Source organism: Bombina bombina, chromosome 5, assembly GCF_027579735.1.
Source record: "Bombina bombina isolate aBomBom1 chromosome 5, aBomBom1.pri, whole genome shotgun sequence".
Lineage (NCBI taxonomy): Eukaryota > Metazoa > Chordata > Amphibia > Anura > Bombinatoridae > Bombina > Bombina bombina.
This window is the reverse complement of record NC_069503.1, coordinates 852323017-852336142: the sequence shown is the minus strand read 5'-3', so window position 1 is coordinate 852336142 and position 13126 is coordinate 852323017. Positions and strand designations below refer to the sequence as shown.

At 40.6% G+C, this 13126-nt stretch overlaps 1 protein-coding gene across 1 annotated transcript in view; it reads left to right on the top strand.

Annotated features, from left to right (window-relative positions):
• SS18 (SS18 subunit of BAF chromatin remodeling complex) overlaps positions 1-13126 on the top strand; it is a gene marked incomplete in the record, with an annotated part of 210531 nt that overhangs the window by 45944 nt on the left and 151461 nt on the right. Inside the window, 1 exon segment of the mRNA XM_053714991.1 lies at positions 6958-7111. Within this exon segment, the coding sequence (XP_053570966.1) occupies positions 6958-7111 (154 nt within the window).

The following is a 13126-nucleotide window of genomic DNA, read 5'->3' as shown; positions in this document are numbered from 1 at the left end:
CTTGCAAGGTAGGTAGTAAGAGGAAAGTGGTAAAATATAGTTAGTTTTTTCTTCAATCAAAAGTTTATTGTTTTTAAATGGTACCGGAGTTGTGCTATTTTATCTCAGGCAGCATTTAGAAGAATAATCTGCCTGCGTTTTTCTATGATCTTAGCAGAAGTAACTAAGATCCACTGCTATTCTCACATATGTCTGAGGAGTGAGGTAACTTCAGAGGCAGAATGGCGTGCAGGGTATCCTGCAATAAGGTATGTGCAGTTAAGTTTTTCTAGGGATGGAATTTGCTAGAAAATGCTTCTGATACCGGATTAATGTAAGTTAAAGCCTAAATACAGTGATTTAATAGCGACTAGTATCAGGCTTGCTATCAGAGGTATATACTCTGATTAATGTGCAATATAAAACGTTTGCTGGCATGTTTAATCGTTTTTATATATGCTTTGGTGATAAAACTTATTGGGGCCTAGTTTTTTTCCACATGGCTGGCTTTATTTTTGCATAGAAACAGTTTCCTGAGGCTTTCCACTGTTATAGTATAAAAGTTACAGTTGGTGCAGTTAAAATTACAAACTGTGACATTCAGCTTCCCTCAGCAGTCCCCTGCATGCTATAGGACATCTCTGAAGGGCTCAAAAGGCTTCAAAAGTAGGAGTTGTGGCAGTTGTTATGACTGTTTAAAAAACATATTTTTCGTTTTGTTAATCTGTTTTTTGTATTAAGGGGTTAATCATCCATTTGCAAGTGGGTGCAATGCTCTGCTAACTTGTTACATACACTGTAAAAATTTCGTTAGTTTAACTGCCTTTTTTCACTGTTATTTCAAATTTTGGCAAAATTTGTTTCTCTTAAAGGCACAGTAACGTTTTTTTTATATTGCTTGTTAACTTGATTTAAAGTGTTTTCCAAGCTTGCTAGTCTCATTGCTAGTCTGTATAAACATGTCTGACATAGAGGAAACTCCTTGTTCATTATGTTTAAAAGCCATGGTGGAACCCCATAGGAGAATGTGTACTAAATGTATTGATTTCACTTTAAACAATAAAGATCAGCTTTTATCTTTAAAAGAATTATCACCAGAGGATTCTGACGAGGGGGAAGTTATGCCGACTAACTCTCCCCACGTGTCGGACCCTTTGACTCCCGCTAAAATGGCGCCAAGTACATCAGACGCCCATAGCGATTACTTTGCAGGACATGGCGGCAATCATGGATAATACCCTGTCAGCGGTATTAGCCAGACTGCCTGAATTCAGAGGAAAGCGCGATAGCTCTGGGGTTAGACGTAATACAGAGCGCGCAGATGTTTTAAGGCCCATGTCTGATACTGCGTCACAATATGCAGAAGCTGAGGAAGAGCTTCAGTCTGTGGGTGACGTCTCGACCTCGGGGAAACCTGATTCAGATATGTCTACTTTTAAATTTAAGCTTGAGAACCTCCGGGTGTTGCTTGGAGAGGTTTTAGCTGCTCTGAATGACTGTGACACAATTGCAGTGCCAGAGAAATTGTGTAGACTGGATAAATACTACGCGGTGCCGGTGTGTACTGACGTTTCTCCAATACCTAAAAGGTTTACAGAAATTATTACTAAGGAGTGGGACAGACCCGGTGTGCCGTTTTTCCCCCCCTCCTATTTTTAGAAAAATGTTTCCAATAGACGCCACCACACGGGACTTATGGCAGACGGTCCCTAAGGTGGAGGGAGCACTTTCTACTTTAGCAAAGCGTACCACTATCCCTGTCGAGGACAGTTGTGCTTTTTCAGATCCAATGGATAAAAAATTAGGTTACCTTAAGAAAATGTTTATTCAACAAGGTTTTATCCTGCAGCCCCTTGCATGCATTGCTCCTGTCACTGCTGCTGCGGCGTTCTGGTTTGAGTCTCTGAAAGAGGCCTTTCAGACAGCTACTCCATTGACTGAAATACTTGACAAGCTTAGAACACTTAAGCTAGCTAATTCTTTTGTTTCTGATGCCATTGTTCATTTGACTAAACTAACGGCTAAGAATTCTGGATTCGCCATCCAGGCGCGTAGGGCGCTATGGCTTAAATCTTGGTCAGCTGACGTGACTTCAAAGTCTAAATTACTTAACATTCCCTTCAAGGGGCAGACCCTATTTGGGCCTGGTTTGAGGGAAATTATTGCTGACATTACTGGAGGTAAGGGTCATACCCTTCCTCAGGACAGGGCCAAATCAAGGGCCAAACAGTCTAATTTTCGTGCCTTTCGAAACTTCAAGGCAGGTGTAGCATCAACTTCCTCTGCTACAAAACAAGAGGAAACTTTTGCGCAATCCAAGCCGGCCTGGAAATCTAACCAGGCCTGGAGCAAAGGCAAGCAGGCCAGAAAGCCTGCTGCTGCCTCTAAGACAGCATGAAGGAACGGCCCCCTATCCGGCAACGGATCTAGTAGGGGGCAGACTTTCTCTTCGCCCAGGCGTGGGCAAGAGATGTTCAGGATCCCTGGGTGTTGGAGATCATATCTCAGGGATATCATATCTCAGGGATATCTTCTGGACTTCAAAGCTTCCCCCCCACAAGGGAGGTTTCACCTTTCGAGATTATCTGTAAACCAGATAAAGAAAGAGGCATTCTTACGCTGTGTGCAAGACCTCCTAATAATGGGAGTGATCCATCCAGTTCCACAGATGGAACAAGGACAGGGATTTTATTCAAATCTGTTTGTGGTTCCCAAAAAAGAGGGAACCTTCAGACCAATTTTGGATCTAAAGATCTTAAACAAATTCCTCAGAGTTCCATCGTTCAAAATGGAAACTATTCGGACAATCCTACCTATGATCCAGGAGGGTCAGTACATGACCACAGTGGATTTGAAGGATGCTTACCTTCACATACCGATTCACAAAGATCATCATCGGTTCCTAAGGTTTGCCTTTCTAGACGGGCATTACCAGTTTGTGGCTCTTCCCTTCGGGTTAGCTACAGCCCCAAGAATTTTTACAAAGGTTCTAGGGTCTCTTCTGGCGGTCCTAAGACCACGTGGCATAGCAGTGGCCCCTTATCTAGACGACATCCTGATACAGGCGTCAAACTTCCAAATTGCCAAATCTCATACGGACATAGTGTTGGCATTTCTGAGGTCGCATGGGTGGAAAGTGAATGAGGGAAAGAGTTCTCTATCACCCCTCACAAGGGTTTCCTTCCTAGGAACTCTGATAGATTCTGTAGAAATGAAAATTTACCTGACGGAGTCCAGGTTATCAAAGCTTCTAAATTCCTGCCGTGTTCTTCACTACATTCCGCGCCCTTCGGTGGCTCAGTGCATGGAAGTGATCGGCTTAATGGTAGCGGCGATGGACATAGTACCATTTGCGCGCCTACATCTCAGACCGCTGCAATTATGCATGCTCAGTCAGTGGAATGGGGATTACACAGATTTGTCCCCTCTGCTAAATCTGGATCAAGAGACCAGAGATTCTCTTCTCTGGTGGCTATCTCGGGTCCATCTGTCCAACGGTATGACCTCTCGCAGGGCAGATTGGACAATTGTAACAACAGATGCCAGCCTTCTAGGTTGGGGTGCAGTCCGGAATTCCCTGAAGGCTCAGGGATCGTGGACTCAGGAGGAGAAACTCCTCCCAATAAATATTCTGGAGTTAAGAGCAATATTCAATGCTCTTCTAGCTTGGCCTCAGTTAGCAACCCTGAGGTTCATCAGATTTCAGTCGGACATCACGACTGTGGCTTACATCAACCATCAAGGGGGGACCAGGAGCTCCCTAGCGATGTTAGAAGTCTCCAAGATAATTCGCTGGGCAGAGACTCACTCTTGCCATCTATCAGCGATCCATATCCCAGGTGTAGAGAACTGGGAGGCAGATTTTCTAAGTCATCAGACTTTTCATCCGGGGGAGTGGGAACTCCATCCGGAGGTGTTTGCTCAATTGGTTCATCGTTGGGGCACACCAGAATTGGATCTCATGGCGTCTCGCCAGAACGCCAAGCTTCCTTGTTACGGATCCAGGTCCAGGGACCCAGAAGCGACGCTGATAGATGCTCTAGCAGCACCGTGGTTCTTCAACCTGGCTTATGTGTTTCCACCGTTTCCTCTGCTCCCTCGACTGATTGCCAAAATCAAACAGGAGAGAGCATCGGTGATCTTGATCGCGCCTGCGTGGCCACGCAGGACCTGGTATGCAGACCTGGTGGACATGTCATCCTTTCCACCTTGGCCTCTGCCTCTGAGACAAGACCTTCTACTACAAGGTCCTTTCAATCATCCAAATCTAATTTCTCTGAGACTGACTGCCTGGAGATTGAACGCTTGATTTTATCAAGGCGTGGCTTCTCCGAGTCAGTCATTGATACCTTTAATACAGGCACGAAAGCCTGTAACCAGGAAAATCTACCATAAGATATGGTGCAAATATCTTCATTGGTGTGAATCCAAGAATTACTCATGGAGTAAGGTTAGGATTCCTAGGATATTGTCCTTTCTCCATGAGGGTTTGGATAAAGGATTATCAGCTAGTTCTTTAAAGGGACAGATTTCTGCTCTGTCTATCCTTTTGCACAAGCGTCTGGCAGAGGTTCCAGACGTCCAGGCATTTTGTCAGGCTTTGGTTAGAATTAAGCCTGTGTTTAAACCTGTTGCTCCTCCATGGAGCTTAAACTTGGTTCTTAAGGTTCTTCAAGGAGTTCCGTTTGAACCCCTTTATTCCATTGATATCAAACTTTTATCTTGGAAAGTTCTGTTTTTGATGGCTATTTCCTCGGCTCGTAGAGTCTGAGTTATCAGCTTTACAATGTGATTCTCCTTATCCGATTTTACATACAGATAAAGTAGTTCTGCGTACAAAACCTGGGTTTTTACCTAAGGTGGTTTCCAACAAGAATATCAATCAAGAGATTGTTGTTCCATCATTGTGTCCTAATCCTTCTTCAAAGAAGGAACGTCTTTTACATAATTTGGACATAGTCCGTGCTTTAAAGTTTTACTTACAAGCGACTAAAGATTTTCGTCAAACATCTTCCCTGTTTGTTGTTTACTCTGGACAGAGGAGAGGTCAAAAGGCTTCGGCAACCTCTCTTTCTTTTTGGCTTCGGAGCGTAATACGCTTAGCCTATGAGACTGCTGGACAGCAGCCCCCTGAAAGGATTACAGCTCATTCTACTAGAGCTGTGGCTTCCACCTGGGCCTTTTAAAAATGAGGCTTCTGTTGAACAGATTTGCAAAGCGGCGACTTGGTCTTCGCTTCATACCTTTTAAAAATTTTACAAATTTGATACTTTTGCTTCTTCTGAGGCGCTTTGGTATTGGTATCCCACAAGTAATGGATGATCCGTGGACTGGATACATCTAACAAGAGAAAACATAATTTATGCTTACCTGATAAATTTATTTCTCTTGTGGTGTATCCAGTCCACGGCCCGCCCTGTCCTTTTTAAGGCAGGTCTAAATTTTAAACTACAGTCACCACTGCACCCTATGGTTTCTCCTTTCTCGGCTAGTTTCGGTCGAATGACTGGATATGGCAGTTAGGGGAGGAGCTATATAGCAGCTCTGCTGTGGGTGATCCTCTTGCAACTTCCTGTTGGGAAGGAGAATATCCCACAAGTAATGGATGATCCGTGGACTGGATACACCACAAGAGAAATAAATTTATCAGGTAAGCATAAATTGTTTTTTCACCACTAGCGGGCATTAGTTTACATGTTTCATATAGATAACATTGAGCTCATGCTCGTGAATTTACCATGGAGACAGCTCTGATTGGCTAAAATGCAAGTCTGTCAAAAGAACTAAAATAAGGGGGCAGTCTGCTGAGGCTTAGATACAAGGTAATTACAGAGGTAAAACGTGTATAATTATAACTCTGTTGATTATGCAAAACTGGGGAATTGGTAATTAAGGTATTATCTATCTTTTAAAACAACAAAAATTCTGGTGTTGACTGTCCCTTTAATTGGCACTTTATAATCTGGCTAAATTTAAAATAAAGAGTTTATTTGAGTGTTGAAAGAAACTAAAAGGGCATGGAAGTCAAGATGTACTTTGTAATAAATATATATATCTATATATATATATCTTTCCTATCTAAACCATGGAAGTATGTTTTTGCTTCAATGTCCCTTTAAAGGGACACACATAAGTAATTGTAGATTTAGAGATATTTGAAAAGTATGCATACTGAATCTTTTAAGCCCAGCTGCTTATTCTGTTAGTTTTTCAGTAGGATATAGTTCTGCTTTGAAGATTAGGAGGGTAATTTAAAGTTGTTTGTTTTTGGCATTTAAAAGAAGCCAATTTAAAATGATTGCATGTTATTTTGAGCAATTTAGATTCCTGTGCTTAAAATTGATATTCTTGTTGCATGTCACTACTGTCCATCAGTAGTGGTGTCAATATTAAGTCAAAGCGCAGGAGCACTGTATGGCAACAGTTTTGTAAGAATATTCATTTGCAAAAGCACTAGATGGCAGTACTTTTTCTTTTTTTTCTTTTTCCTGCCATGTATTGCTCCAGACACTTACCTGGGTATCCCCAACAAGGAATACCATGGGACCAAAGTAAATTGAAAACTTGTTTTAAAATGTATGTTTTTTTTTCTGAATCAGAAGAAATTTCCCTGTAACATTTTTCATACATAAATATCTTATGTGGTAATATTGTTTTGCAAAAAATAGATTATTTTTTTAAGTTTAATTTTCCCCTTACATAAAGATTTATATTTGATTTTATCATATTGGGTTATTCATTTTTAAAGATTTACTTCATTGTTTTTTGACCCTTAGTTCAGTTTCTAAATTGTATGTATATGAAAAATATTTAAAAACCAATCTTATTTTACATGTACAACTATAATTTTGATAAGCTTTTGTGTTTTAAGATTATATATATATATATATATATATATATATATATATATATATATATATATATATATATATATATATATATTTATTTTATTTTTTTTTTATTTTTTTTATTCCTTAGTTACCAACACAGAATATGCCTATGGGTCCAGCAGGTATGAGTCCTAGTGGCCCTCAACAACCACCTCGCTCTCACAACATGCCTTCTGAAGGAATGGTAGGAGGGGGTCCATCTGCACCGCACATGCAGAACCAGATGAACGGCCAGATGACTGGTAAGATTTTCTTCTCTGAGGTATTAACACTAATGTTGCTTAGCAACTGAACGACATGGAGGCTCAGGGGATACTAGATTGTTGATGACAAAACTGCCTTGAATACCCTGGAGTGCAAGCTCTCTTACAGTTTGTTAGCTACAGAGATACGTGACCTGTATTCACTGTTTATCTGTCTGCCCTTGGGCTTTGATGTGGCTGACACACAGCATTGCTGTGATGAACATAACTGTCTAAATTTAGTCTATGAAACCACATAGTACATCTGGCTTTCATAAGCTTTTTTTTTTGTAGATCAGTCCATGCTTCAGTGAAAACGAATTACTTCATAGAGGCAGAAATCTGAAATTCATTGTCAGTTTAAAACATCTGTATACAAATGTTTTATTCATTTTTTTCGTTATTTGAAATGTGTATTTAAATGAAAAAACAGATTACTGAAGAGCAAGCACATAAAGTATTCCTTTGTACAGCAGGTCCTCTCTGAATCTTTGAAAATCATGCTTTACTTAACCTTGTGGCTCAGGTGGTGCATCCTCTGGTTCTATTTTTCTGAACATCTAATGTTCAGATGTAGTAGGCTGGCCAGGAGCTTTCAAATATGGAATGTTTATTTTGTAAAATAATGAAAATCTTTCAGCCCCCTGCTTTTTGCATCTTTAGTATATTTGAATTAGGTCTTTGTCATTAATACAATGTATTCTTCCATTTCGTTTTTGACACAAGTCCACCGATCATCTTAATTGCTAATGGGATATTCACCTCCTGGTCAGCAGGAGGCGGCAAAGAGCACCACAGCAGAGCTGTTAAATAGCTTTCTTTCATGTAATTAGCAAGAGTCCATGAGCTAGTGACGTATGGGATATACATTCCTACCAGGAGGGGCAAAGTTTCCCAAACCTCAAAATGCCTATAAATACACCCCTCACCACACCCACAAATCAGTTTTACAAACTTTGCCTCCTATGGAGGTGGTGAAGTAAGTTTGTGCTAGATTCTACGTTGATATGCGCTCCGCAGCAGGTTGGAGCCCGGTTTTCCTCTCAGCGTGCAGTGAATGTCAGAGGGATGTGAGGAGAGTATTGCCTATTTGAATTCAATGATCTCCTTCTACGGGGTCTATTTCATAGGTTCTCTGTTATCGGTCGTAGAGATTCATCTCTTACCTCCCTTTTCAGATCGACGATATACTCTTATATATACCATTACCTCTACTGATTCTCGTTTCAGTACTGGTTTGGCTTTCTACTACATGTAGATGAGTGTCCTGGGGTAAGTAAGTCTTATTTTCTGTGACACTTTAAGCTATGGTTGGGCACTTTTATATAAAGTTCTAAATATATGTATTCAAACATTTATTTGCCTTGACTCAGGATGTTCAACGTTCCTTATTTCAGACAGTCAGTTTCATATTTGGGATAATGCATCAATCAATTTTTTTCTTGCCTTAAAAATTTGACTTTTTTCCCTGTGGGCTGTTAGGCTCGCGGGGGCTGAAAATGCTTCATTTTATTGCGTCATTCTTGGTGCGGACTTTTTTGGTGCAAAATGTTTTTTTCTGTTTCCGGCGTCATACTTATCGCCGGAAGTTGCGTCATTTTTTATGTTTTTTGTGCGCCAAGTGTCGGCGTTTCAGATGCGGCGTCATTTTTGGCGCCAAAAGCATTTAGGCGCCAAATAATGTGGGCGTCTTTTTTTTGGCGCTAAAAAATATGGGCGTCATTATTGTCTCCACATTATTTAAGTCTCATTATTTATTGCTTCTGGTTAATAGAAGCTTGTTCACTGGCATTTTTTCCCATTCCTGAAACTGTCATTTAAGGAATTTGATCAATTTTGCTTTATATGTTGTTTTTTCTTTTAAATATTGCAAGATGTCCCAGATTGACACTGAGTCAGAAGATACTGCTGGAAAATCGCTGCCTGGTGCTGGATCTACCAAAGTTAAGTGTATCTGCTGTAAACTTGTGGTATCTGTTCCTCCAGCTGTTTGTAATGAATGTCATGACAAACTTGTTAATGCAGATAATATTTCCTTTAGTAATGTTACATTACCTGTTGCTGTTCCGTCAACATCTAATATTCAGGGTGTTCCTGTTAACATAAGAGATTTTGTTTCTAAATCCATTAAGAAGGCTATGTCTGTTATTCCTCCTTCTAGTAAACGTAAAAGGTCTTTTAAAACTTCTCATTTTTCAGATGAATTTTTAAATGAACATCATTATTCTGATTCTGATAATGATTCCTCTGGTTCAGAGGATTCTGTCTCAGAGGTTGATGCTGATAAATCTTCATATTTATTCAAAATGGAATTTATTCGTTCTTTACTTAAAAAAGTATTAATTGCATTAGAAATAGAGGATTCTGGTCCTCTTGATACTAAATCTAAGCGTTTAAATAAGGTTTTTAAATCTCCTGTAGTTATTCCAGAAGTTTTTCCTGTCCCTGATGCTATTTCTGAAGTAATCTCCAGGGAATGGAATAATTTGGGTAATTCATTTACTCCTTCTAAACGTTTTAAGCAATTATATCCTGTGCCATCTGACAGATTAGAATTTTGGGACAAAATCCCTAAAGTTGATGGGGCTATTTCTACCCTTGCTAAACGTACTACTATTCCTACGGCAGATAGTACTTCCTTTAAGGATCCTTTTAGATAGGAAGATTGATTCCTTTCTAAGAAAAGCCTACTTATGTTCAGGTAATCTGCTTAGACCTGCTATATCTTTAGCGGATGTTGCTGCAGCTTCAACTTTTTGGTTAGAAGCTTTAGCGCAACAAGTAACAGATCATAATTCTCATAGCATTGTTAATCTTCTTCAACATGCTAATAATTTTATTTGTGATGCCATCTTTGATATCATCAGGGTTGATGTCAGGTATATGTCTCTAGCTATTTTAGCTAGAAGAGCTTTATGGCTTAAAACTTGGAATGCTGATATGTCTTCTAAGTCAACTTTGCTTTCCCTTTCTTTCCAGGGTAATAAATTATTTGGTTCTCAGTTGGATTCTATTATCTCAACTGTTACTGGAGGGAAAGGAACTTTTTTACCACAGGATAAAAAATCTAAAGGTAAATTTAGGTCTTATAATAGTTTCTCCAACATAGGTGTGTCCGGTCCACGGCGTCATCCTTACTTGTGGGATATTCTCTTCCCCAACAGGAAATGGCAAAGAGCCCAGCAAAGCTGGTCACATGATCCCTCCTAGGCTCCGCCTACCCCAGTCATTCTCTTTGCCGTTGTACAGGCAACATCTCCACGGAGATGGCTTTGAGTTTTTTAGTGTTTAACTGTAGTTTTTATTATTCAATCAAGAGTTTGTTATTTTAAAATAGTGCTGGTATGTACTATTTACTCTGAAACAGAAAAGAGATTAAGATTTCTGTTTGTAAGAGGAAAATGATTTTAGCAACCGTTACTAAAATCGATGGCTGTTCCACACAGGACTGTTGAGAGGAATTAACTTCAGTTGGGGGAACAGTGAGCAGACTTTTGCTGCTTGAGGTATGACACATTCTAACAAGACGATGTAATGCTGGAAGCTGTCATTTTCCCTATGGGATCCGGTAAGCCATTTTTATTACATAAAGAAAAAAAGGGCTTCACAAGGGCTTTTAACACTGTAGACATTTTCTGGGCTAAAACGATTTATATATAAGCATATTTTATACTTCATAGCCTTGAGGAATTATTTTAATCTTGGGAATTATGTAAAATAACCGGCAGGCACTGTATTGGACACCTTATTCTCTAGGGGCTTTCCCTAGTCATAGGCAGAGTCTCATTTTCGCGCCTCTATTGCGCACTTGTTTTTGGGAAGCATGACATGCAGATGCATGTGTGAGGAGCTCTGATACATAGAAAAGACTTTCTGAAGGCGTCATTTGGTATCGTATTCCCCTTTGGGCTTGGTTGGGTCTCAGCAAAGCAGATACCAGGGACTGTAAAGGGGTTAAATATAAAAACGGCTCCGGTTCCGTTATTTTAAGGGTTAAAGCTTCCAAATTTGGTGTGCAATACTTTTAAGGCTTTAAGACACTGTGGTGAAATTTTGGTGAATTTTGAACAATTCCTTCATACTTTTTCACATTTGCAGTAATAAAGTGTGTTTAGTTTAAAATTTAAAGTGACAGTAACGGTTTTATTTTAAAACGTTTTTTGTACTTTGTTATCAAGTTTATGCCTGTTTAACATGTCTGAACTACCAGATAAGACTGTGTTCTGAATGTGGGGAAGCCAAGGTTCCTTCTCATTTAAATAGATGTGATTTATGTGACACAAAATTTAGAGAAAATGATGCCCAAGATGATTCCTCAAGTGAGGGGAGTAAGCATGGTACTGCATCATCCCCTCCTTCGTCTACACCAGTCTTGCCCACACAGGAGGCCCCTAGTACATCTAGTGCGCCAATACTCCTTACTATGCAACAATTAACGGCTGTAATGGATAATTCTATCAAAAACATTTTAGCCAAAATGCCCACTTATCAGCGAAAGCGCGACTGCTCTGTTTTAGAAAATACTGAAGAGCATGAGGACGCTGATGATATTGGTTCTGAAGTGCCCCTACACCAGTCTGGGGGGGCCAGGGAGGTTTTGTCTGAGGGAGAAATTTCAGATTCAGGGAAAATTTCTCAACAAGCTGAACCTGATGTGATTACATTTAAATTGGAACATCTCCGCGCTCTGCTTAAGGAGGTGTTATCTACTCTGGATGATTGTGAGAATTTGGTCATTCCAGAGAAATTATGTAAAATGGACAAGTTCCTAGAGGTCCCGGGGCCCCCCGAAGCTTTTCCTATACCCAAGCGGGTGGCGGACATTGTAAATAAAGAATGGGAAAGGCCCGGTATACCTTTCGTCCCTCCCCCCATATTTAAGAAATTGTTTCCTATGGTCGACCCCAGAAAGGACTTATGGCAGACAGTCCCCAAGGTCGAGGGGGCGGTTTCTACTCTAAACAAACGCACCACTATACCCATAGAAGATAGTTGTGCTTTCAAAGATCCTATGGATAAAAAATTAGAGGGTTTGCTTAAAAAGATGTTTGTTCAGCAAGGTTACCTTCTACAACCAATTTCATGCATTGTTCCTGTCACTACAGCAGCGTGTTTCTGGTTCGATGAACTAGAAAAGGCGCTCAATAAAGATTCTTCTTATGAGGAGATTATGGACAGAATTCATGCTCTCAAATTGGCTAATTCTTTCACCCTAGACGCCACTTTGCAATTGGCTAGGTTAGCGGCGAAAAATTCTGGTTTTGCTATTGTGGCGCGCAGAGCGCTTTGGCTAAAATCTTGGTCAGCGGATGCGTCTTCCAAGAACAAATTGCTTAACATTCCTTTCAAGGGGAAAACGCTGTTTGGCCCTGACTTGAAAGAGATTATTTCCGATATCACTGGGGGCAAGGGCCACGCCCTTCCTCAGGATAGGTCTTTCAAGGCCAAAAATAAACCTAATTTTCGTCCCTTTCGCAGAAACGGACCAGCCCCAAGTGCTACGTCCTCTAAGCAAGAGGGTAATACTTCTCAAGCCAAGCCAGCCTGGAGGCCAATGCAAGGCTGGAACAAAGGTAAGCAGGCCAAGAAACCTGCCACTGCTACCAAGACAGCATGAGATGTTGGCCCCCGATCCGGGACCGGATCTGGTGGGGGGCAGACTCTCTCTCTTCGCTCAGGCTTGGGCAAGAGATGTTCTGGATCCTTGGGCGCTAGAAATAGTCTCCCAAGGTTATCTTCTGGAAGTCAAGGGGCTTCCCCCAAGGGGGAGGTTCCACAGGTCTCAATTGTCTTCAGACCACATAAAAAGACAGGCATTCTTACATTGTGTAGAAGACCTGTTAAAAATGGGAGTGATTCATCCTGTTCCATTAGGAGAACTAGGGATGGGGTTCTACTCCAATCTGTTCGTAGTTCCCAAAAAAGAGGGAACATTCAGACCAATCTTAGATCTCAAGATCCTAAACAAGTTTCCATCGTTCAAAATGGAAACCATTCGAACAATTCTTCCTTCCA